Here is a 21,533-nt window from a genome sequence, read left to right as displayed (position 1 = left end):
CTTTATTATTGCAGAAATTCAAAGATGCCTTAGCCCAGAAAAGAAACACGCACTGCAAATCAGCTTAGGAAAAACAGATTCGTACTAACATTGTAACCACTGCACTTCACTCCCAGGCAAGGCACCAAATATTACTGTTGGTTTTCAGCCTCAAATTCCTCCCTCAGGGCATCCCTGATCCTTGAAGCCCTGTGCTGGGCCTCTCTAGTAGCCCTGTTCTCTGGCTGTGCAAATTCAGCCTCCAGGCGTTGAACCTCAGAGGTCCATTCCTGACTGAATGTTTCACCCTTGCCTTCACAACTATTATGGAGGGTACAGCAAGCGGATATAACCGCAGGGATGCTGCTTTCCCACAAGTCTAGCTTCCCATAAAGAGATCTCCAGCACCCTTTTAAACGGCCAAAAGCACACTCCACAGTCATTTGGCACCAGCTCAGCCTGTAGTTGAACCGGTCCTTGCTCCTGTCAAGCTTCCCTGTATACGGTTTCATGAGCCAAGGCATTAACGGGTAAGTGGGGTCTCCAAGGATCACAATGGGCATTTCGACGTCCTCTACTGTGATCTTCTGGTCTGGGAAAAAAGTTCCTGCCTGCAGCTTCCTGAACAGGCCAGTGTTCCTAAAGATGCGTGCATCATGCACCTTTCCAGGCCAGCTTGTGTTAATGCCAGTGAAATGCCCACAGTGATCCACAAGCGCCTGCAGAACCATAGAGAAATACCCCTTCCGATTAATGTACTCGGATGCTAGGTGGGGTGGTGCCAGAATAGGAATATGCGTCCCATCTATCGTCCCTCCACAGTTAGGGAAACCCATTTGTGCAAAGCTATCCACAATGTCCTGCACGTTCCCCAGAGTCACGGTTCTTCTTAGCAGGATGCGATTAATGGCCCTGCAAACTTGCATCAAAACGACTCCAATGGTCGAATTTCCCACTCCAAACTGGTTCCCGACTGATCGGTAGCTGTCTGGAGTTGCCAGCTTCCAGATTGCAATAGCTACCCACTTCTCCACTGGCAGGGTAGCTCTCAATCTCGTGTCCTTGAGCCGCAGGGTGGGGGCGAGCTCAGCACACAGTCCCATGAAAGTGGCTTTTCTCATCCGAAAGTTCTGAAGCCACTGCTCGTCATCCCAGACTTCCATGACGATGTGATCCCACCACTCACTGCTTGTTCCCGAGCCCAAAAGCGGCGTTCTATGGTGCTGAGCATTTCCGTGAAAGCCGCAAGCCATGTTGTGTCATACGCGTCAGGCGACTCGCAATCATCGTCAGACTCTTCATCACTTTGGAGCTCTAAGAATAGCTCAACTGCCAAACGTGATGTCCTGGCAACACTCGTCAGCAAAGTCCTCAGCAGTTAGGACTCCATTTCCTACAGAAATTGCGCTGCACAGAAACCGTTGGGAGACTCACAATGGTGCCAAACGTGGACGGAAAAAAAGTGACTGCTGGGATGTAAAGCGATGCATCACGGGGCATTGGGACAGGAAGCAGAATGACCCACACCCTTCCGTCCCCTTCCCACAATCCATGGCGCCAAAATGAGACCAGGTGCTCTGTGGGATAGCTGCCCATAATGCACCACTCCCAACAGTGCTGCAAATGGCTGCAATTGTGGCCACTGCAGCGCTGGTAGCTGTCAGTGTGGCTACACTCCAGCGCTTTCCCTACACAGCTGTACGAAGACAGCTATAACTCCCAGCTCTGCAGACCTGCAAGTGTAGCCAAGGCCATAGAGAGGAAAACAAATGCCACCTCTACCTCATTCTTTTCCCTCTAATCACACCCAGGACAGTGATGTGTTGTGGCTGTGTAATTTGGACTGCTACATTAATCTTTTTTAATTCATTTCCTAACATGTAGTAGTTGAACAAAGAAGAAATCATATCTGCTATTCAAAGCATACACTTTAATTGTATTCCCAGTGCTGGTTTCGCAAGTAAAGTGAAGAATCAGAAGTTGCTGCCTTTGTTCTCTAAACTTCAGGACAGGATGGGCACCATATTTAAACAAGGAAGAAGGGCGGGGAAGTTGTGGGCACTGAAAAGGAAACAAACATGCTTATAAGGAATAATGAAGCTATACACTTATCTGAGCTTCTTTCCCTTCTTCACTGGGCCAATCTGTGCTTGCCTGCAGGGACTGGCTCGACTCCAGTAGAGTTTTGAAGAGTTCCCAGCTCTTCATATGTTTTTTGTCCCATCTGCTTCTCCCCACTCAGCCTCGCTATGCATTGCAGAGGTTAACATGCCCAGATCTCACAAACTGTACACAGTCACATTTGAGGTGCTAGTTGGGCTCCTGCCAAATATCGCATGCAATTCACTGTAAAAGTGGCAGGTTGACAGGATGGCCTCAGATTTATTGTGGCCCTCCCTTGCCTGCTGATACACCTACCAAAATTCCTTGGCTTTCACCCAGCATCATTGTTCTGTCCCCAGGTTGAGCATCCCATACACAGTCTACACATAAAAACAACAAGGAGTCGAGTGGAACCTTAAAGACTAACAGATTTATTTGGGCATAAGCTTTTTTGGGTAAAATCCCTCACTTCTTCTTCTTTTTTACTCACCAAAGCTTATGCCCAAATAAACCTGTTAGTCTTTAAGGCGCCACCAGCCTCCTTGTTTTTGTTGATACAGACTAACACAACTACCCTCTGATATTAATCTACACTTAGATATCTATATTCCTTTGTCTGCTCCTTAGCTGTGCTTACACAGCCTCTTCTCCCCACAATCAGAGGAGAGCCATGACTTCTACCCTGCTCCAGGCAGGAGCTTGCTTAGTAGCTTTCTGTCTGCATTGTGCTGGCATGATTGGATTCTCACAAAGATGGGCTTGTAGGTGTGCTTGCCAGCGTGGACAACCAGGAAAAGGCATTTAAAAAAGAAGGGAGTGGACACTGTCTTGTGGTGAGGTCAGAGTCATTGTGGGACAGCTGTTTGACGACTGCTAAACTCAATTGAGGTAATACAGTCTCTACACTACCACCTTGTTAACAGTAATTCATCAATTTATGGAACTGTATTGTACAGGAAGGCAGTTATTGTGTCAATATAATGGTGTGCCTACATCAGTAGCAGACAGATCTAGGTGTGAAAGCATGCGAAACTAAACTGAAACAAATGAACTTAGGAAGACATAACTTTATTTTGTAGACCAAAGGCTTGGATCTCATCAATTCTTTTCAGACAGGTTTAAATCAAGTCACTGGAGACCATGAATATGAGAAATATGAGCACAAATTACTTATAGGAGTAAATGGATTATAATTTAGGTTTCCTGATTAATAAATTTACCTTCAACACACTGATTACTGGCTGCAGGTTTCACTCCTTCTGGGGTGATGAACCAGAGGGAAAAAGTCTGAGTGTCGTGGTTAAGAACTTAGTGTAGTTGGATTTGAGGAGACAGGATGGGAAGGGCTGTTGAGGTCATCCCGCAAGGAGTAACTAGGCTGGTGGAAGCCAGGCTGAAACCTTTATGCATGTGGGCTAGCTACTGGTGTCAAGGTTGAGTCCACAGCAGCACAGCGACAGGCATTCAAAGTTACAAGTCAGGTAGTGACAGAACCCCTTACTGGTCTGAGTGATAGCTGAAATGTCACAACTTCTCTCCTGTTAACCTGGGATTCAATGACATACACTTATTATTGCTTCTAATGAATACTTTAGAGCCCTATCCACAGCATAACCCCTGTGTCTGTTGGAAGGGGGTGAGGGTGGGAGAAAAGGAAGACCTCTTATATTTCCTAAATAACCAGTGGAGTTTCAGAATAGCAAATATTTGCTCACTGCCTGTTGCAGAAAGGTCAGATATTATGTTCAGTATTTGTATTAATTATGTTTAAATATTATTATTATTGTACTATTATATTACATTCAATCTAAAATTGGGCTTCTTCACCGTTGTTTAGGAGCTGATTGTGGCCTAGTTTTCACCCAGTATAATCACAAGTAAGACCTAAATTCCATTGCAGAATTGAAAGAAAAACAATTTCCTCAATTGTTTGCAACTCTAAGGTAAATTATGAATAAATACATCTCTCCTACGCCCCACCTGGAATTTGACATTGTCTTTAAAAAGAATTTTTGGATTGTTCTTTTAAACTGTTTTAATGCTCCCATCACTTTTAAAAGAACAAAAGAGTGAATCATCTTGTAGTAATGTTGCAGAACAGATTAAAAATCTCATTCAGTTCTTGATGCAATACAGATATGACTAAATCACACTGTTAACGTTGATTTTCCTCACTACAGAAGCCATTTTCATATAATATATTAACGCTAAAGGTAAAAAAACACTGATCAGATTTTGATCTTTAATTCTCCATATGGTTTACTTTTTTTACTGAAACATTGTTTCTGACTTTCTATGAGTTTTAACAGACTATAATGAAACAAACACCCTAATAGTTTTTCTATTTTAAATTAAAGTTCAGAACACTACCATGTAAAATACAGCCACTGCTTTTAATGAACAGAAGTGACTTTCTTGGAATAAAATTAAGTTAAAGAGCAATACAGTACATTTAATTTGAAATTTACAAAATAATAATAGCATCTTGTTAATCTTCTACTGAAATACCTAGAAAAGTAAAATAGCATAACAACTTTTATATATAATTCCTGGAACATAAACATCCCTCCTGAGGTATTTGATCAGCTCTGTTGTTTTTATTAATGGATTTTTTCAACAGAATTAAGTGGTTTAGGGGGTAGAAGATTTGGTTAAGAGAGCCAATTCTTAATCCTTATTCAAAGCACAAGGATGAGTTTGTGTTACTTTCTTCTTTTTGAAATCATTTTACACTGACAATATTACTTCAAATAACTGACTTTATACCTTGATTTGGAGAAAACAGTCTAAAGAATGAGATATAATTGTAAATATGATTTTATTGACAGTGATATGGTTTTAATTTACAACGAAAAACAAAAGTTTCCCTCTTCAGAGATCTCTCTAGCTCCAGGTCTCGGGGTTTATTGGCATTTTTTTAGCTCATCTTCAGTCTCTCCTACGGGAAACTCTACTGAATGAAAATACCCTGTCTCCCCTTCACCCAGCTAAGAAATAGGGTGATTTGGTAACATATATTTTGCAAAAAGTACCCCTTTTTAACTCTGAAAAAACACAGAGAGGGGAGAAGAGACCTTTTTGCTTTCAGCTGGGCGGGCTCTTTAGTGCGCCAATCACAGAGCAGCTCCTTTCTATAAATACCAGCCGTCTGCCCTTCTCTGGGTCTAGGTTTTTTTTTCTCTTCTGATTTTTGGAAAACGCTTAGCACTATGTCGGAAACGGCGCCTGTTGCAGTTCCTGCTGTCTCCGCTCCTGGGGCAAAAACCTCAACAAAAAAACCGAAGAAGGCAGCAGCTAGTTCAAAAGCCCGCAAGTCTCCAGGTCCCAGCGTGACCGAGCTGATCACCAAGGCGGTGTCCGCTTCCAAGGAGCGCAAAGGGGTCTCGCTGGCAGCTCTTAAGAAGGCTCTGGCCGCCGGAGGGTACGATGTGGAGAAAAGCAACAGCCGCATCAAGCTGGGGCTCAAGAGCCTGGTGAGCAAGGGCACCTTGGTGCAGACCAAAGGCACCGGCGCATCCGGCTCTTTTAAACTCAACAAGAAGCCTGGTGATACCAAGGAAAAGGCTCCCAAGAAGAAGCCAGCGGCAAAGCCTAAGAAACCAGCTGCCAAGAGACCCGCCAGCGCCGCCAAGAAACCCAAAAAGGCTGCGGCCGTGAAAAAGAGCCCGAAAAAAGTCAAGAAACCGGCAGCTGCTGCAGCTAAAAAAACGCCCAAGAGCCCGAAAAAGGTGAAAGCGGCCAAGCCTAAGAAGGCAGCCAAGAGCCCTGGTAAGGCTAAGGCGGTGAAGCCAAAGGTGGCCAAGCCTAAGCCCACGAAGGCTAAAGCCACTAAGGCTAAGAAAGCAGCGCCCAAGAAGAAGTAAAAGGGCTAGAAAGAAATTTGCCACGCAGAGAAATCCAACGGCTCTTTTAAGAGCCACCCATCCTCTCGTAGAAGAGCTGAAACACCAAGTTCACTTTAATAACCTCGTACTGCTTTTCATGAAGCGCATAACGTTCAGAAAGGAAAGTATAATAGAAAAGAGGGAGATACAAAATTATAACCCTTTTAGAACATTTTCATTCTTTGCTCGCGACAAGAAATAGCATGGTATTGATTCTTGAAAATACGGGGCGCTGGTTCATTTATAGTTGGAGGAGGGGTATTAAAATCGATCCAGGGGATCAGCCCAAATTCACGATCACTAGCTGCCAAACAGTTTTCCTCCCCTACCCCACCCAGCAGAGAGAAAAGAAAAAAACGGAGAGGAACGAGCTTTAGCAATCATACATATTGTGTAAAGAGAGGGGAGGAACGTGGCCATTTTTCGCACATCAGCTTCGGTCCAGGCAGGATTTATTGTTTAGTAGGAGGGGCGAGTGAGGACAGTGTGTGAGGGCAAACTGCGTGACCTTGACACACACACACACACACACACACACACACACACACACACACTCACTCACTCACTCACTCACTCACTCACTCACTCTCGCCTAGCTGGCAGTGGTGGGATCAGGATTAATCCTGTTGGTGAGTTTGAAAAGCCCGCGCTCTGCAAGGATTGGCCTGTGGCAACCCGTCCCCGCTTCTCTTATTGGGGGTAGGGAGAGTCACTGTTAAATCCATAGTTTCCTATGTAAAATAGTGAGTTGTGTGTGGAAAACTGTCAATTTACCAAGTACAAAATACCTCGCACGGGGATTTTTGTTTATTTTCAAATCAGATTCGTCGGGCACCTACTTGGAAACCTTTATTCTCTGAAATCATAATACTACTAATGGGGCAAGAGGGGGAGGAAGCATTTTTCATTTTATTCTCCCTTTTTTTTTTATTAATACCTGTTCTGTTCATACTCTTCTCCATCGCCACCTCTGCTTTCTATCCTTGTTTCTTTCCCGGGCTGTGCTTTCAGTATTTTACCCATTTCTCTAGAAATCACATCCTTGCTGATGCTTCTCAGAATGACCTTCACTTGAATACATTAGGAATTCCCTAAGGATTGTGAGGGACATTTAGCTCTAGTGTAAACCTCTGCAAGTTGGTCCAAGTGATACCAACCAGTTGAGATTGCTATCCCCTATATGGACCTGCCATTGGAGAAGAAGGAAACACATTTGTTCCAGAGGGTTTTACAGATATTTTCTTACAACACAAGAATGTTGAAATTCAGGAATCCTAGGTTTTATTCCAGACTCTAGAAGGGAGTGTTTTCTATAGTTACAGACCCTTCTGCCCCTTTCCATCTTCAGTATGACTCCTTCTATACAGACCTTTCTAACTTGTCTGTGTCCTAGTCCTCCCCCTTTACCATCTCCTGTCTCCTGCTCCCTCACCAAGCTCTTCACCCGTCTGTATTCCAGTTAGAATATATGCTCTTTCATCCTGCCTGCATGCCAAAAGTGGGGCATGCAAACTATAGAAAAGACAACTTCTTAGGGAGACAAGTGGCTTTCAACCATCCAAGATTGAGCAATAACAGGTCTGTGATGCCCTTAGATATCCAGGGCTGCACATGCGCTACACTGACTGGCTCAGTGTGTGTCTACCCTATGCCGAGAGGTGAGGGTAACCCGTTGAACCCCATTCGTAATGGGGATCGGGAATTGCAATTGCTCGGCGTCCAACTTCTTAGAGGGACAAGTGGCGTTCAGCCACCCGAGATTGAGCAATTATAGAAAAGACAGTCTCCATGCTTTAATTTCCAGTGCCTGAAACCACAGTGAACCTTGGTAGATGCCAGGAGTTTTTGCAGGGGAAGTTCTGCTCAACTGTCTGAGGAGGGACAATAGTAAGGGAAGCAATCTTCAGACAATTTAGGTGCCAAATGAAAAATGTTCTGCTGAACATGTATGGACTGAGAGTTTTCAGAAGCTAATAACTTGGCCACACTGGGATAGATTTTCATGGGGATAACAAAAAGGATATCCCTGTCACTTTTGTGGTAAGTCTGCTTAGGCCTGGTCTACACTACGCTGTTAAACCGATTTTAACAGCGTTAAATCGATTTAGCGCTGCACCCATCCACACTACACTGATCTTTATATCAATTTAAAGGGCTCTTTAAATCGATTTCTGTACTCCTACAAAACGAGAGGAGTAACGCTAAAATCGATATTACTATATTGGATTAGGGTTAATGTGGGTGCAAATCGACGTTATTGGCCTCATTATTTTACAGTAGCTACCCACAGTGCACCGCTCCAGAAATCGACGCTAGCCTTGGACCATGGACGCACACCACCGAATTAATGTGCCTAGTGTGGACGCGCACAATCGACTTTATAATATCTGTTTTATAAAATCGGTTTAAGCTAATTCGAATTTATCCTGTAGTGTAGACGTAGCCCTAATGTCAGCTATGTGCAGCTTGAGAGTCTCAAGACAACAATTGTGAGACATTTTATTGCCCACATTAAAATGTTATTTCCCCCCAACCTGGATCAATGGCTGAACTTTTTCTTTGTGGCAATTATATTGACTTCAGTGAGATTCATAGTTTACACCAGTGCAATGTTGTGATGTGCGTTAGATGCACTCTGCCAGCATTAAACAAGGTTTGGGGGTTGTCAAGCCTGTTATACATCCTTTTAACGTTTTTTTAAATTAAAGATACAGAAAAGGAAAAAGCAGTTCAAACACTGAAATGTAAAGTATTAAAGAAGGCTTTAATTTTAACAATATCCTTTGTTCCCTTTCCCTTTAGCTGGAGAGAGTTTTAGAAGGAAAACCCTTGTGATGATATCAAAGATGGTAATAAATGTCCTTTTGGGGAGAAGAGAAGAAGTTAGTTGACATGGGGTGTAGCTATTATTGTTAAAGACCAATCTCATTTCGTCTGGAGCTGGTAGATGTGGCAATTATCAGAAGGGTAGCCATGTTAGTCTGGATCTGTTAAAAGCAACAAAGAGTCCTGTTGCGCTTTATAGATCAACAAACATATTGGAGCATAAGCTTTCGTGGATGAATACCCACTTCGTCAGACACATGTGGTGGAAATTTCCAGAGGCAGGTATAATACCGCCACATGCGTCTGACGAAGTGGGTATTCACCGACGGAAGCTTTTGCTCCAATACATCTGTCTATAAGGTGCCACAGGACTCTTTGCCACAACTATAAAAAGCAACAATGTTATCTGGGTTCCTCTCTCTGGCCAGGTCTGGTAAAAACATCACAGTCTCAGATTAGATTGATGAAGGGCAAGAGTCACAGGTGAGGGTGGGGATGACAGCCATGATGCTGAAACTTGCTTCAGTAGCCTCTGTCTATTCCATATGCACCCGAATCTTTTTCTTTCAGGACCTAAAAAAGGGAATGATGAGTAGAATAGCAAATCTTCTCATTATTTTGCCTACCGATTAGGCCTAATATCTGACACACCAATTTTAGTTGATTAATTTATGTTTCCACATTCTCTTGTTTACCAAGCAAGATCTTAAAACCAATCTTGAAATATACCAGTAGGCCTTTTAATGTAAACTAATTCAGACTTTCTGTGTCCCTTTCAGACATTATGCCATCAACATTTGTTATTATAGATTATTGTGGCAACTTATTAATATTTACATGCATTTTACAGATAGTTCACAATTAGGTAAATTTCTTGGCCAAATTCTCAAAATACCCCCATCCTATTTTTAAAGGGGCAGCTCATCTTTTTACCATTAAAAATATTTGTATATCAACTTTGTAAAGGCAAGCAATACAAATATAATAACAAATATTAAAACTGTATTCAAAATGAATAAATATAAATAATACAAACCCATTTGTGGGAGTAGCTATTCAAGGGTCGTCACAATGCTCAGCCCCACAGGAAGAGCTCCTTCTAATCTCTAATGATTAGAGATCAATTTAAGACCTGAAGTACAATGTTTTGATATCCTTTTTTTCACCCACTCCTGACTAAATATTACGTCTCTGGAAATTCTTATTGGTATAAATGTTCAATCACTAATTCTTTGTTAATTCCTGATCAGGTTTACATCTTACTTGAATACTTCCCATAGTCTGACCACCTGTTGAGTTGGACTATATATCTTTATATCCTTTGATCTGTTTTGAATTTCTAACCCCTCAATTTCATCGAAAGTCCAATTATGCCTGTTTCATGAGACAGGGACAACAGAAGCTCCTGTACTGCCTTCTTTATCCAATTCATTATGTTTCTGTTCCTTAGCCTTGTGAAATCTTACCTGGAGTTTCAAATGTACTAGATTTTGATTTGAAAACCTGCCTCTGCTGTGCTGCTGAGTTAGGTGAAATTTCCCAGACCTCGGAGGCACTTCCATCCAAATATCCTGTAGTGTAGCCTAAGAGAAAGAGCACTGAATTGAGAGTCAGTTTTCTGAAGTCACCTCTACTGAGTGCTGTTCATACTTATGGGAACCCTTATTTTCCTCATACCAACAAAATCTCTGATCATTTTATGTATTGATTACATACTATTTTTTTGCCACAGGCCCTCTTGTCTTATTCAGTGAAAAAAGTGGACAGAATTCAACTAATGAGTCAGGGTTCTGCAATGCATGAGGCTGCTCCATGTAGGTCCTCAGTGTCAGTTTTTGCAGAAATTGAAATGTATATAGTGGATGAAAAAGTGACTTTCAAGAAGAGAAAGGAGGAATTCATGGTTAAGGTTTTCGTATGTGTCACTGAGGAATTAGTGTCTATCTCTTTCTCTGCCATATAGCCTAAGTGTGTCTGAGCAAGTCACTGAGCCCACGTCCAGACTAACCCGCGGCATCGGCGGGTTAAAGTCGATTGCTCGGGGATCGATATATCGATCTAGTCTGGACGCGATGTTTCGATCCCCGAGCGCGCTTACATCGATTCCGGAACTCCATCAACCCGAACGGAGTTCCAGAATCGACACGGAGAGCCACGGACATCGATGCCGCGCCGTCTGGACGGGTGAGTACCTCGATTTTAGAAATTCGACTTCAGCTATGTTATTCACGTAGCTGAAGTTGCGTATCTAAAATCGATTTTAATACCCTAGTCTGGACGTTTAGTGTAACATTTTCCACAGGTAGCCACTAATATTGTGTTTCTCGTTTGAATTAGTGCCTTACATGATACACCTGGGGCTTGACTTGCAGAAGTTCTGAGCATTCACAGCTGCAAACAAGGCCAATGGGAGTTCTGCTCCGAATATGCTCAGTGTGTTATAACTTCCTGAAGACTGAGTCCATCCATACTCAAACTACGTGGTGATCTCCGAACACACATTGCTCAAGGGCCCTGAAAAGGTTTGTACTTCTGTGAACCCTAGAACCCTTATCTTCCTCACATCCAATCTTGGAAGACAGACAAGTATCATTCCCACCTTTCAGGTTGCAAAAGGACCAGCAAGGCAGAGGTGGGAATGGAACGCAGGTCATAACAATCACAAAAGCAGTGTTTACCTTTTCCACCACAAGCAGAATGCCTGTGTTAAGTTTGTGGCCCAGGCTACTGGTTCTTGTTAGCCTTGCCTGGTCTTTAACTGCTAAAAATATTACCTCCACGTTTCCCATTTGTTAGATCTCCTACTTTGCAAACATATCTTTGTACAATTGAAGTCCTGCTGGCATGCTGTAGTATAGTACTCTCTGCCTGGACAGGCAGAAATGACCTGATATTCAGAGTACTTAGTAATCCTCTTGTGAGACCGAGAGACATGAACAAAAGGTATCTATTTAAAAATAATGAGCAGTAGTAAATAGGAAAAGTCAACAGCGTGTTGTATCGTTTCAAGCTCCTGCGGATTAAAAACAACAGCAACAACAACAAAACCCGTCTATCAGAGAACAGTGGAGGATGAGGAATGAGGAAGGGCGACACGTTTTTCAACGGCTTTTGAGAAGCCCCTTCGGATAATATTCACCCATGCTTTCCAAAGATATGACGGTTCGTACTAAATTGGTGCAGTGCAGCCTTTGCGTTGCCACATGTGCACATATAACTTCGTTTTCTAAGTATTGCCCCCGAGCCCCCGTTTTCATATAAGCAATTCAGAAGCTGACCCCTTCCCAACATAAAACAATGACGTCTGCCTCTGAGGGAGAGGAAGGAGTTCCTTTTTCTGCAGCGGGAAAGCAGCCTGGTTTTGTGAGCGATTAGTTCTGCAGTCGTTTTTATGCACTGGTCACACTATTGCAATGTACCGTGACAGGAACCGTAAGAATGAGCATGCCACCAAATGAACAAATTTAACAAATGGAAGAAAAGAATGCGGTGCCCTGCTTTATCTTCTGATGACATTTCTGTGCACTTTTCATTCGTATTAACCCTCCCTGTACAGGCTTTGGAAAACACAGGGGAGAGACGATGCGTCCGGAAACCTGACTGGTCAGATTTTGATGCCGTCTGTAAATGCTTGCAATTCAGCGGAGGGTTTTTTAAAAATAGCCACAAATACGAAGACTTCTTGATGGAAGACCCTCCAGAAAGGAAGATAATAAGCTAAGGACAAATAAAACATTCAGTTGGAAAGTGGCTCTTATTTTATACAATTCACAGAGACGGGCGATATTGCCTGAGACCGCAGGGTTGCGTTGCAATCCTAATTACTGGAAGCATGACTTTTTCACGGATTCCAAGGCCAGAAGGAATCATTGTGATCATCTAGTTTTGACATTGTGTCTCAGTATTACGAACGAACCATCAGTTTTATCTTCCTTCTTTCACTCAAATCTCGGGGAATGTAACTAGAGCAGTATCCCCCTATCAACGACGGCAACTGGGCGGGAAGAGAAGAGAGGAGGAGGAGGAGCAGGAGGAGCGGACAGCAAACTCAATAACCCGCCTCTTTCCTTCTACAGCACATCTCGTGCGGGCATTGGCAACCGGAGGGGGGCAGGGCGCGGTGGAAAACAGGGGCAAAGCTCCGCCCCTTTCCTTGACAGTTCTCAAACAGGTCCGCTCCCAGACAATATACGGGGAGCGCAAGGCGGTACAGCAACGTGCTGAGTCTGGTTCCTGGAGCGAGACATTCTGAGGGTTGGAGGATCATGTCTGGTCGCGGCAAAGGTGGTAAGGGCTTGGGGAAGGGGGGTGCTAAGCGCCATCGTAAGGTACTTCGTGATAACATTCAAGGTATTACGAAGCCGGCTATTCGTCGTTTGGCGCGCCGTGGTGGTGTAAAGCGTATATCCGGATTGATCTATGAAGAAACCCGAGGAGTACTTAAAGTGTTTTTAGAGAACGTCATTCGTGATGCTGTCACTTACACTGAACACGCTAAGCGGAAGACTGTGACTGCTATGGATGTGGTCTATGCTTTGAAACGCCAGGGTCGCACTCTCTACGGATTCGGGGGCTAAATTTCCATTCCGCTTCGAATTTGAAACATTCTCAGAAACACAAAGGCTCTTTTAAGAGCCACCCACACTTTCACGATGAGAGCTCAAGCGCTAATGGTCTCTCTCTCTCTCTCCCGTTTAAGAGAGAGAGGGCGGGGGAGGGGCTGTAAATTAAGCATACTTCGTTAAACGGGGGGTGGGGTGGGATTTTGTTTTTTGAGTTAAATCGTACATCACGTGGAAAGAGAAGTATCAGTGGTTTTTAGTTGGAGGGATGCTTAAACCGTGTGACTAAAAGGTTATGGACTTTTTCTTCTTTTTTTTTTAAAACCAAAATTTATTTTTGTCAGCTTTCTGGGTAACCGGAGGCAGAACAGCTTGGGTTTCCCGGGAAGACCTTTTTTGCTGCTTTATAGTAGGACAGAGTTGATGGGCAAAATGCAGTAAAGTCCACTCTGACTAAAAACACCAGCGTCCGTTTTATTTTTCCTTTCTCTCCCTTCCCCCCTCCCGTCCCTCAATTTGACGAAGGCAAAAGAGATTTATTTCCCCCTTTGTTCCATAAGACTCCTTATTTCATACAGCTTATTCATTTTTATAGAGACAATATGTGGGGTCTGAGAAAATATTAATCGAAAACATTATCTTTAAATATTACAACTGATACCTGACCTTCGGTCTCCTCTGAAGCTTAAGGCAGGACTGAAGCAGAGTAAAGAGGTCCTCCTTTCATAGATCATTAGGGTTGGAAGGGACCTCAAGAGATCATCTAAGTCCAATCTCCTGCTCAAAGCAGGGCTAATCTCCAAATGGTCCCCTCAAGAATTGAACTCTCAACCCTGGGTTTTTAGCAGGCCAATGCTCAAACCACTGAGCTATCCCTCCTCCCCAAAAAACTTTTTTAGGCCCTCAAAAGGAGCCCATACCATCAGGTACACACACACACACTAGTCCCCAGCCTCTCATAAGGAGGCAGTGCTTCTCAGTCCGAGAGAGAGACTCGTAGGCTACTGTCACCTTCTAAAAGCCTATAAGGTAGCACACGAAGAGGCTTTTCCTATGCAGGCTACACATCCTGTGGTTTCGGTGTTACCTTCCGAGGATTCGTGCTCGTTCAGGTTGTTTATACGTAAAATTCGGTACAATGAAAAGGCGGGAAGAATGTTCGGTATTAGAGATTTGGACCGTTTGGAAGTGAAGTAATGAGACGACGAGCCATCGATCTAAAAGAAAGAGGGAGAGAGATGAGACAGAGAGTGGGGGAGGGGGCGGCGGAGTTTCAGAGAGAGGGACCGCAAGAAACGGACTATGGGGACATCCAGAGAGCGACCTGACCTTTGAAGGCCGGTTTAGGCGAGACGTGTCCGAGCGACACTGCAGGCAGGGAAGGGCGGGTCGGATGTCTAGCTGCACAAGCGCGGGCTTTTCAAATATTCAAATTGTCCAATGGAAGCTGACTCCATGTCAACAACCAATCAAAAAGGAGCATTGGCCTATATATACCGCCGGAGCCAAAGGGCTCTGCCTTACTTTGTTCTTTTTGCGTTGCTTGTCTTGGGTTGGTGAGTGAGGGTTGCTGAGAATGGCCAGGACCAAGCAGACCGCGCGTAAATCCACCGGTGGTAAAGCCCCCCGTAAGCAGCTGGCCACTAAAGCTGCCCGGAAGAGCGCTCCTGCAACCGGGGGAGTGAAGAAGCCTCATCGTTACCGGCCCGGCACTGTTGCGCTGCGAGAGATCCGCCGCTACCAGAAATCCACTGAGCTGCTTATCCGCAAGCTGCCGTTCCAGCGCCTGGTGCGTGAGATCGCCCAGGACTTCAAGACCGACTTGCGCTTCCAGAGTTCGGCCGTTATGGCCCTGCAGGAGGCCAGCGAAGCCTATTTGGTGGGGCTCTTTGAGGATACCAACTTGTGCGCTATTCACGCCAAGAGAGTCACTATCATGCCCAAGGACATCCAATTAGCCCGGCGTATCCGAGGCGAGAGAGCTTAAAAGTTTGCTTACACCCCCCCAGCTTTTGGCAACTAGAAAACTATTAACAAAGATCCAAAGGCTCTTTTAAGAGCCACCACATCCACATTCAAAAGGAGCTGCAACACGTTCATCATTTTGTGTACCTTCAGTCGTCACACTTGGTAATCAGGTTTAAGTAAAAATAAAAATACTGAGAATAGCATGTAGAATTGCAATCCGATTCCTCTCCTAATGGGTATCCCCATGAACTACATTCTCTTACACCTTTTACTTACTTTCCAACGCTTGTCCTAACTGATCGTAAATTTGGTTTCTGCTATTTGTGTCTAACATCGTGCCCTCTGTTGGGCGAGCTCCTCTTTTCTTAGAATGCTTGCCAGACATTCCATACTCAGCCCTAGGTCTGAAAGATGGGCCTCTGCCTGTCTTCCGCTGCTATGTGACATTGCACTGTGGTTTAAGCAGATGACAGAATGCCTAGTGTGAGGCAGCAGGGCGCATGCCTAAAACTAGATATGTAGGTGGCTATGGATAACAGATGTAAGTGGAGTTACGAACAGGTATGACTGCACAGAAACTCAGCGGGGTGTTCGTGCATCGCAGGGGTGCCGCGAATGTGGATTGTTTCCACTCCTCAGTTGCTTCTTGACTCTAGACCTCTCTGAAAGCAGCTGCTGTGTTATTAACTAAGTTAAATGGATGGATGCGCGCGAGTCTGAAGACCACAAACCGTGTTGATGGAGATCAGTGGCAGTAAAATATTCAAACAAGACCACAAACAACATAGACAAACTTGTCAAAGGTGCACAAATGATGAACGTGTTGCAGCTCCTTTTGAATGTGGATGTGGTGGCTCTTAAAAGAGCCTTTGGATCTTTGTTAATAGTTTTCTAGTTGCCAAAAGCTGGGGGGGGTGTAAGCAAACTTTTAAGCTCTCTCGCCTCGGATACGCCGGGCTAATTGGATGTCCTTGGGCATGATAGTGACTCTCTTGGCGTGAATAGCGCACAAGTTGGTATCCTCAAAGAGCCCCACCAAATAGGCTTCGCTGGCCTCCTGCAGGGCCATAACGGCCGAACTCTGGAAGCGCAAGTCGGTCTTGAAGTCCTGGGCGATCTCACGCACCAGGCGCTGGAACGGCAGCTTGCGGATAAGCAGCTCAGTGGATTTCTGGTAGCGGCGGATCTCTCGCAGCGCAACAGTGCCGGGCCGGTAACGATGAGGCTTCTTCACTCCCCCGGTTGCAGGAGCGCTCTTCCGGGCAGCTTTAGTGGCCAGCTGCTTACGGGGGGCTTTACCACCGGTGGATTTACGCGCGGTCTGCTTGGTCCTGGCCATTCTCAGCAACCCTCACTCACCAACCCAAGACAAGCAACGCAAAAAGAACAAAGTAAGGCAGAGCCCTTTGGCTCCGGCGGTATATATAGGCCAATGCTCCTTTTTGATTGGTTGTTGACATGGAGTCAGCTTCCATTGGACAATTTGAATATTTGAAAAGCCCGCGCTTGTGCAGCTAGACATCCGACCCGCCCTTCCCTGCCTGCAGTGTCGCTCGGACACGTCTCGCCTAAACCGGCCTTCAAAGGTCAGGTCGCTCTCTGGATGTCCCCATAGTCCGTTTCTTGCGGTCCCTCTCTCTGAAACTCCGCCGCCCCCTCCCCCACTCTCTGTCTCATCTCTCTCCCTCTTTCTTTTAGATCGATGGCTCGTCGTCTCATTACTTCACTTCCAAACGGTCCAAATCTCTAATACCGAACATTCTTCCCGCCTTTTCATTGTACCGAATTTTACGTATAAACAACCTGAACGAGCACGAATCCTCGGAAGGTAACACCGAAACCACAGGATGTGTAGCCTGCATAGGAAAGCCTCTTCGTGTGCTAACTTATAGGCTTTTAGAAGGTGACAGTAGCCTACGAGTCTCTCTCTCGGACTGAGAAGCACTGCCTCCTTATGAGAGGCTGGGGACTAGTGTGTGTGTGTGTACCTGATGGTATGGGCTCCTTTTGAGGGCCTAAAAAAGTTTTTTGGGGAGGAGGGATAGCTCAGTGGTTTGAGCATTGGCCTGCTAAAAACCCAGGGTTGAGAGTTCAATTCTTGAGGGGACCATTTGGAGATTAGCCCTGCTTTGAGCAGGAGATTGGACTTAGATGATCTCTTGAGGTCCCTTCCAACCCTAATGATCTATGAAAGGAGGACCTCTTTACTCTGCTTCAGTCCTGCCTTAAGCTTCAGAGGAGACCGAAGGTCAGGTATCAGTTGTAATATTTAAAGATAATGTTTTCGATTAATATTTTCTCAGACCCCACATATTGTCTCTATAAAAATGAATAAGCTGTATGAAATAAGGAGTCTTATGGAACAAAGGGGGAAATAAATCTCTTTTGCCTTCGTCAAATTGAGGGGCGGGAGGGGGGAAGGGAGAGAAAGGAAAAACAAAACGGACGCTGGTGTTTTTAGTCAGAGTGGACTTTACTGCATTTTGCCCATCAACTCTGTCCTACTATAAAGCAGCAAAAAAGGTCTTCCCGGGAAACCCAAGCTGTTCTGCCTCCGGTTACCCAGAAAGCTGACAAAAATAGATTTTGGTTTTAAAAAAAAAAAAAAAGAAGAAAAAGTCCATAACCTTTTAGTCACACGGTTTAAGCATCCCCCCAACTAAAAACCACTGATACTTCTCTTTCCACGTGATGTACGATTTAACTCAAAAAACAAAATCCCACCCCACCCCCCGTTTAACGAAGTATGCTTAATTTACAGCCCCTCCCCCGCCCTCTCTCAAACGGGGGAGAGAGAGAGAGAGAGAGAGAGAGAGACCATTAGCGCTTGAGCTCTCATCGTGAAAGTGTGGGTGGCTCTTAAAAGAGCCTTTGTGTTTCTGAGAATGTTTCAACTTCGAAGCGGAATGGAAACTTAGCCCCCGAATCCGTAGAGAGTGCGACCCTGGCGTTTCAAAGCATAGACCACATCCATAGCAGTCACAGTCTTCCGCTTAGCGTGTTCAGTGTAAGTGACAGCATCACGAATGACGTTCTCTAAAAACACTTTAAGTACTCCTCGGGTTTCTTCATAGATCAATCCGGATATACGCTTTACACCACCACGGCGCGCCAAACGACGAATAGCCGGCTTCGTAATACCTTGAATGTTATCACGAAGTACCTTACGATGGCGCTTAGCACCCCCCTTCCCCAAGCCCTTACCACCTTTGCCCCGACCAGACATGATACTCCAACCCTCAGAATGCCTCGCTCCAAGAACCAGACTCAGCACGTTGCTGTACCGCCTTGCGCTCCCCGTATATTGTCTGGGAGCGGACCTGTTTGAGAACTGTCAAGGAAAGGGGCGGAGCTTTGCCCCTGTTTTCCACCGCGCCCTGCCCCCTCCGGTTGCCAATGCCCGCACGAGATGTGCTGTAGAAGGAAAGAGGCGGGTTATTGAGTTTGCTGTCCGCTCCTCCTGCTCCTCCTCCTCCTCTCTTCTCTTCCCGCCCAGTTGCCGTCGTTGATAGGGGGATACTGCTCTAGTTACATTCCCCGAGATTTGAGTGAAAGAAGGAAGATAAAACTGATGGTTCGTTCGTAATACTGAGACACAATGTCAAAACTAGATGATCACAATGATTCCTTCTGGCCTTGGAATCCGTGAAAAAGTCATGCTTCCAGTAATTAGGATTGCAACGCAACCCTGCGGTCTCAGGCAATATCGCCCGTCTCTGTGAATTGTATAAAATAAGAGCCACTTTCCAACTGAATGTTTTATTTGTCCTTAGCTTATTATCTTCCTTTCTGGAGGGTCTTCCATCAAGAAGTCTTCGTATTTGTGGCTATTTTTAAAAAACCCTCCGCTGAATTGCAAGCATTTACAGACGGCATCAAATCTGACCAGTCAGGTTTCCGGACGCATCGTCTCTCCCCTGTGTTTTCCAAAGCCTGTACAGGGAGGGTTAATACGAATGAAAAGTGCACAGAAATGTCATCAGAAGATAAAGCAGGGCACCGCATTCTTTTCTTCCATTTGTTAAATTTGTTCATTTGGTGGCATGCTCATTCTTACGGTTCCTGTCACGGTACATTGCAATAGTGTGACCAGTGCATAAAAACGACTGCAGAACTAATCGCTCACAAAACCAGGCTGCTTTCCCGCTGCAGAAAAAGGAACTCCTTCCTCTCCCTCAGAGGCAGACGTCATTGTTTTATGTTGGGAAGGGGTCAGCTTCTGAATTGCTTATATGAAAACGGGGGCTCGGGGGCAATACTTAGAAAACGAAGTTATATGTGCACATGTGGCAACGCAAAGGCTGCACTGCACCAATTTAGTACGAACCGTCATATCTTTGGAAAGCATGGGTGAATATTATCCGAAGGGGCTTCTCAAAAGCCGTTGAAAAACGTGTCGACCTTCCTCATTCCTCATCCTCCACTGTTCTCTGATAGACGGGTTTTGTTGTTGTTGCTGTTGTTTTTAATCCGCAGGAGCTTGAAACGATACAACACGCTGTTGACTTTTCCTATTTACTACTGCTCATTATTTTTAAATAGATACCTTTTGTTCATGTCTCTCGGTCTCACAAGAGGATTACTAAGTACTCTGAATATCAGGTCATTTCTGCCTGTCCAGGCAGAGAGTACTATACTACAGCATGCCAGCAGGACTTCAATTGTACAAAGATATGTTTGCAAAGTAGGAGATCTAACAAATGGGAAACGTGGAGGTTTCCCATATTAGTAATTTGAATAATCCCAACACTGTCCAATACTGCATATTGTGCAACTGAAAGTCTGTAACCAGAAATAGGCAGCTAAATACCATGCCCTAAGCAACCTGATGCTAGTACAGTACAAATTTGCCAGGTCTCAGAGTGGCAGGTAAGACCACATGGTGTCCCTGTGGTTCTCCAAAAGTGAGGTTGTAAGTGAAAGTCAATACTAAAGACAGAAACTACATTTTCTATCTTTACTTTTATTTTCTTTCCCCTTTTATGCTCATTGAGCTTGTTTTTCCTTCTAGGAAATGAGATCAGACTTTTACAATAGTAGCAATAGCAACAAAAACAGCTCCAGCCAATCTCAACTAACTTGTCTTTTCCCTAAAGGACAGTAGTTGCCATCTTGTCAAACAAGGTTTATGTTGGTTTGTTTTTGTTTTTCCTTTAAAGACTGGCTACAGATACAGGGAAAGGGAACAAGGGATGTTGCTAAAATGAAAGCCTTACTTAGTATTTGACTTTTCAAATGCTTTGTTTTTCTTTCTTTTCTGTCTTTAATGGAGGATTTTTAATGGTCTTTGCCATGGTGCTCAGCATTTCTATGTACCAAACCTGGTTTAAAAGTGTTTAATGTTGGAAGGTGACTGGGTCTTTGTAGCAGTGTAAGCACTCCCTGTCCCCTGTTGCAGCGAGCAATGGGGGTGCTGACACTGCGTAACCATCTACCCAACTGTTTCAGATCTCACCACAATAAGGCACGATGGTCAGTTTCAACACAGCTACCCTTGGGGTTGGGGCTATGTGGCCTAGTAGCCAGAGTCACTAGCATTTCCTTTGGGATCGGGCTGTATGGCCTAGTGGCCAGAGTCTCTGTCACTGCCTTTGGGGTAGGGCTGTGTGTCCTAGTAGCCCGAGTCAAAGAAGTAGACCACCACCCAGGGGTGGGTGGCAGCAGAGGAGGTAGGGGGTCCCGGCCTAGGGTCCTGTCAGTGGTGAATGTGGTCACCTCCCAGTCAGCAGGTATCCTACTGCAATGCACTGATTCTCTCCGGGTGCGAGGTACCACTCACTACACCCCTCTAGACCAGGGTCTGTTCGTCATCAGAATCTCTGAGCTCCTTGGTATGGGTAGCTGGTTGGTACTCCAACTCCGTTAATTGGTTGGGGGCAACCAGTCTCCAGTCTGGTCCTCAAGCTCTCTGGTTCCTGCAATTGGGAGCTGAAGCAGTTCCCAGGCTTGGGCCTCCACAGAGTGTCCTTCCTTCCCGGCAGTCAGCCCAGAATGAGGTGAGCTTCTCTCCTTTATACTTGTGCAGCATTTGGAGCCTCCCCAGTCTGGTCAAAGGGGCGGCACTTCCCCTAGTGTGGGATTAACCCTTTACTGCCTAGTGTGCAGTATGCACGCCCCGTCACAGTCTTGTTAACACATTGGACTCTTTGGGTCCGTATATTCCCTCTAAATTAATACAACAGGGCATCCTCTGCATATAACATCAACATGG

General features: G+C 44.9%; 5 protein-coding genes across 5 annotated transcripts; 3 read left to right on the top strand and 2 right to left on the bottom strand.

Moving 5' to 3' along the window:
- The first annotated feature begins 5,197 nt into the window (after positions 1–5,197).
- Positions 5,198–12,806, top strand: LOC127051957 (histone H1-like). The gene is made up of 4 exons (XM_050954985.1): positions 5,198–6,033; positions 11,130–11,314; positions 11,803–11,954; positions 12,349–12,806. The coding sequence occupies exon 1, from the start codon at positions 5,292–5,294 to the stop codon at positions 5,943–5,945; it is 654 nt and encodes a 217-aa protein (XP_050810942.1). The 5' UTR covers positions 5,198–5,291; the 3' UTR covers positions 5,946–6,033; positions 11,130–11,314; positions 11,803–11,954; positions 12,349–12,806.
- A 219-nt stretch (positions 12,807–13,025) lies between these two features.
- On the top strand, positions 13,026–13,447 carry LOC127052234 (histone H4). The gene has a single exon (XM_050955699.1). The coding sequence runs from the start codon at positions 13,058–13,060 to the stop codon at positions 13,367–13,369; it is 312 nt and encodes a 103-aa protein (XP_050811656.1). The 5' UTR covers positions 13,026–13,057; the 3' UTR covers positions 13,370–13,447.
- Positions 13,448–14,898: 1,451 nt separating this feature from the next.
- On the top strand, positions 14,899–15,356 carry LOC127052095 (histone H3). Its single transcript, XM_050955395.1, has one exon. The coding sequence runs from the start codon at positions 14,931–14,933 to the stop codon at positions 15,339–15,341; it is 411 nt and encodes a 136-aa protein (XP_050811352.1). The 5' UTR covers positions 14,899–14,930; the 3' UTR covers positions 15,342–15,356.
- Positions 15,357–16,200: 844 nt separating this feature from the next.
- On the bottom strand, positions 16,201–16,693 carry LOC127052089 (histone H3). Its single transcript, XM_050955381.1, has one exon. It carries the CDS (start codon positions 16,659–16,661, stop codon positions 16,251–16,253), a length of 411 nt encoding a protein of 136 aa, XP_050811338.1. The 5' UTR covers positions 16,662–16,693; the 3' UTR covers positions 16,201–16,250.
- Positions 16,694–18,136: 1,443 nt separating this feature from the next.
- On the bottom strand, positions 18,137–18,574 carry LOC127052239 (histone H4). The gene has a single exon (XM_050955712.1). It carries the CDS (start codon positions 18,546–18,548, stop codon positions 18,237–18,239), a length of 312 nt encoding a protein of 103 aa, XP_050811669.1. The 5' UTR covers positions 18,549–18,574; the 3' UTR covers positions 18,137–18,236.
- Between the last annotated feature and the right edge of the window lie 2,959 nt (positions 18,575–21,533).

This window comes from Gopherus flavomarginatus, chromosome 1, assembly GCF_025201925.1.
Source record: "Gopherus flavomarginatus isolate rGopFla2 chromosome 1, rGopFla2.mat.asm, whole genome shotgun sequence".
NCBI lineage: Eukaryota > Metazoa > Chordata > Testudines > Testudinidae > Gopherus > Gopherus flavomarginatus.
Note: the sequence above shows the minus strand (reverse complement) of the source record. Positions and strands in the feature narration are given on the sequence as shown.

Excerpts from the sequence above, each read along its gene's own strand:
- LOC127052234 (XM_050955699.1), top strand. The coding sequence starts at position 13,058 with ATGTCTGGTCGCGGCAAAGGTGGTAAGGGCTTGGGGAAGGGGGGTGCT.
- LOC127052239 (XM_050955712.1), bottom strand. The coding sequence starts at position 18,548 with ATGTCTGGTCGGGGCAAAGGTGGTAAGGGCTTGGGGAAGGGGGGTGCT.
- LOC127052089 (XM_050955381.1), bottom strand. The coding sequence starts at position 16,661 with ATGGCCAGGACCAAGCAGACCGCGCGTAAATCCACCGGTGGTAAAGCC.
- LOC127051957 (XM_050954985.1), top strand. The coding sequence starts at position 5,292 with ATGTCGGAAACGGCGCCTGTTGCAGTTCCTGCTGTCTCCGCTCCTGGG.
- LOC127052095 (XM_050955395.1), top strand. The coding sequence starts at position 14,931 with ATGGCCAGGACCAAGCAGACCGCGCGTAAATCCACCGGTGGTAAAGCC.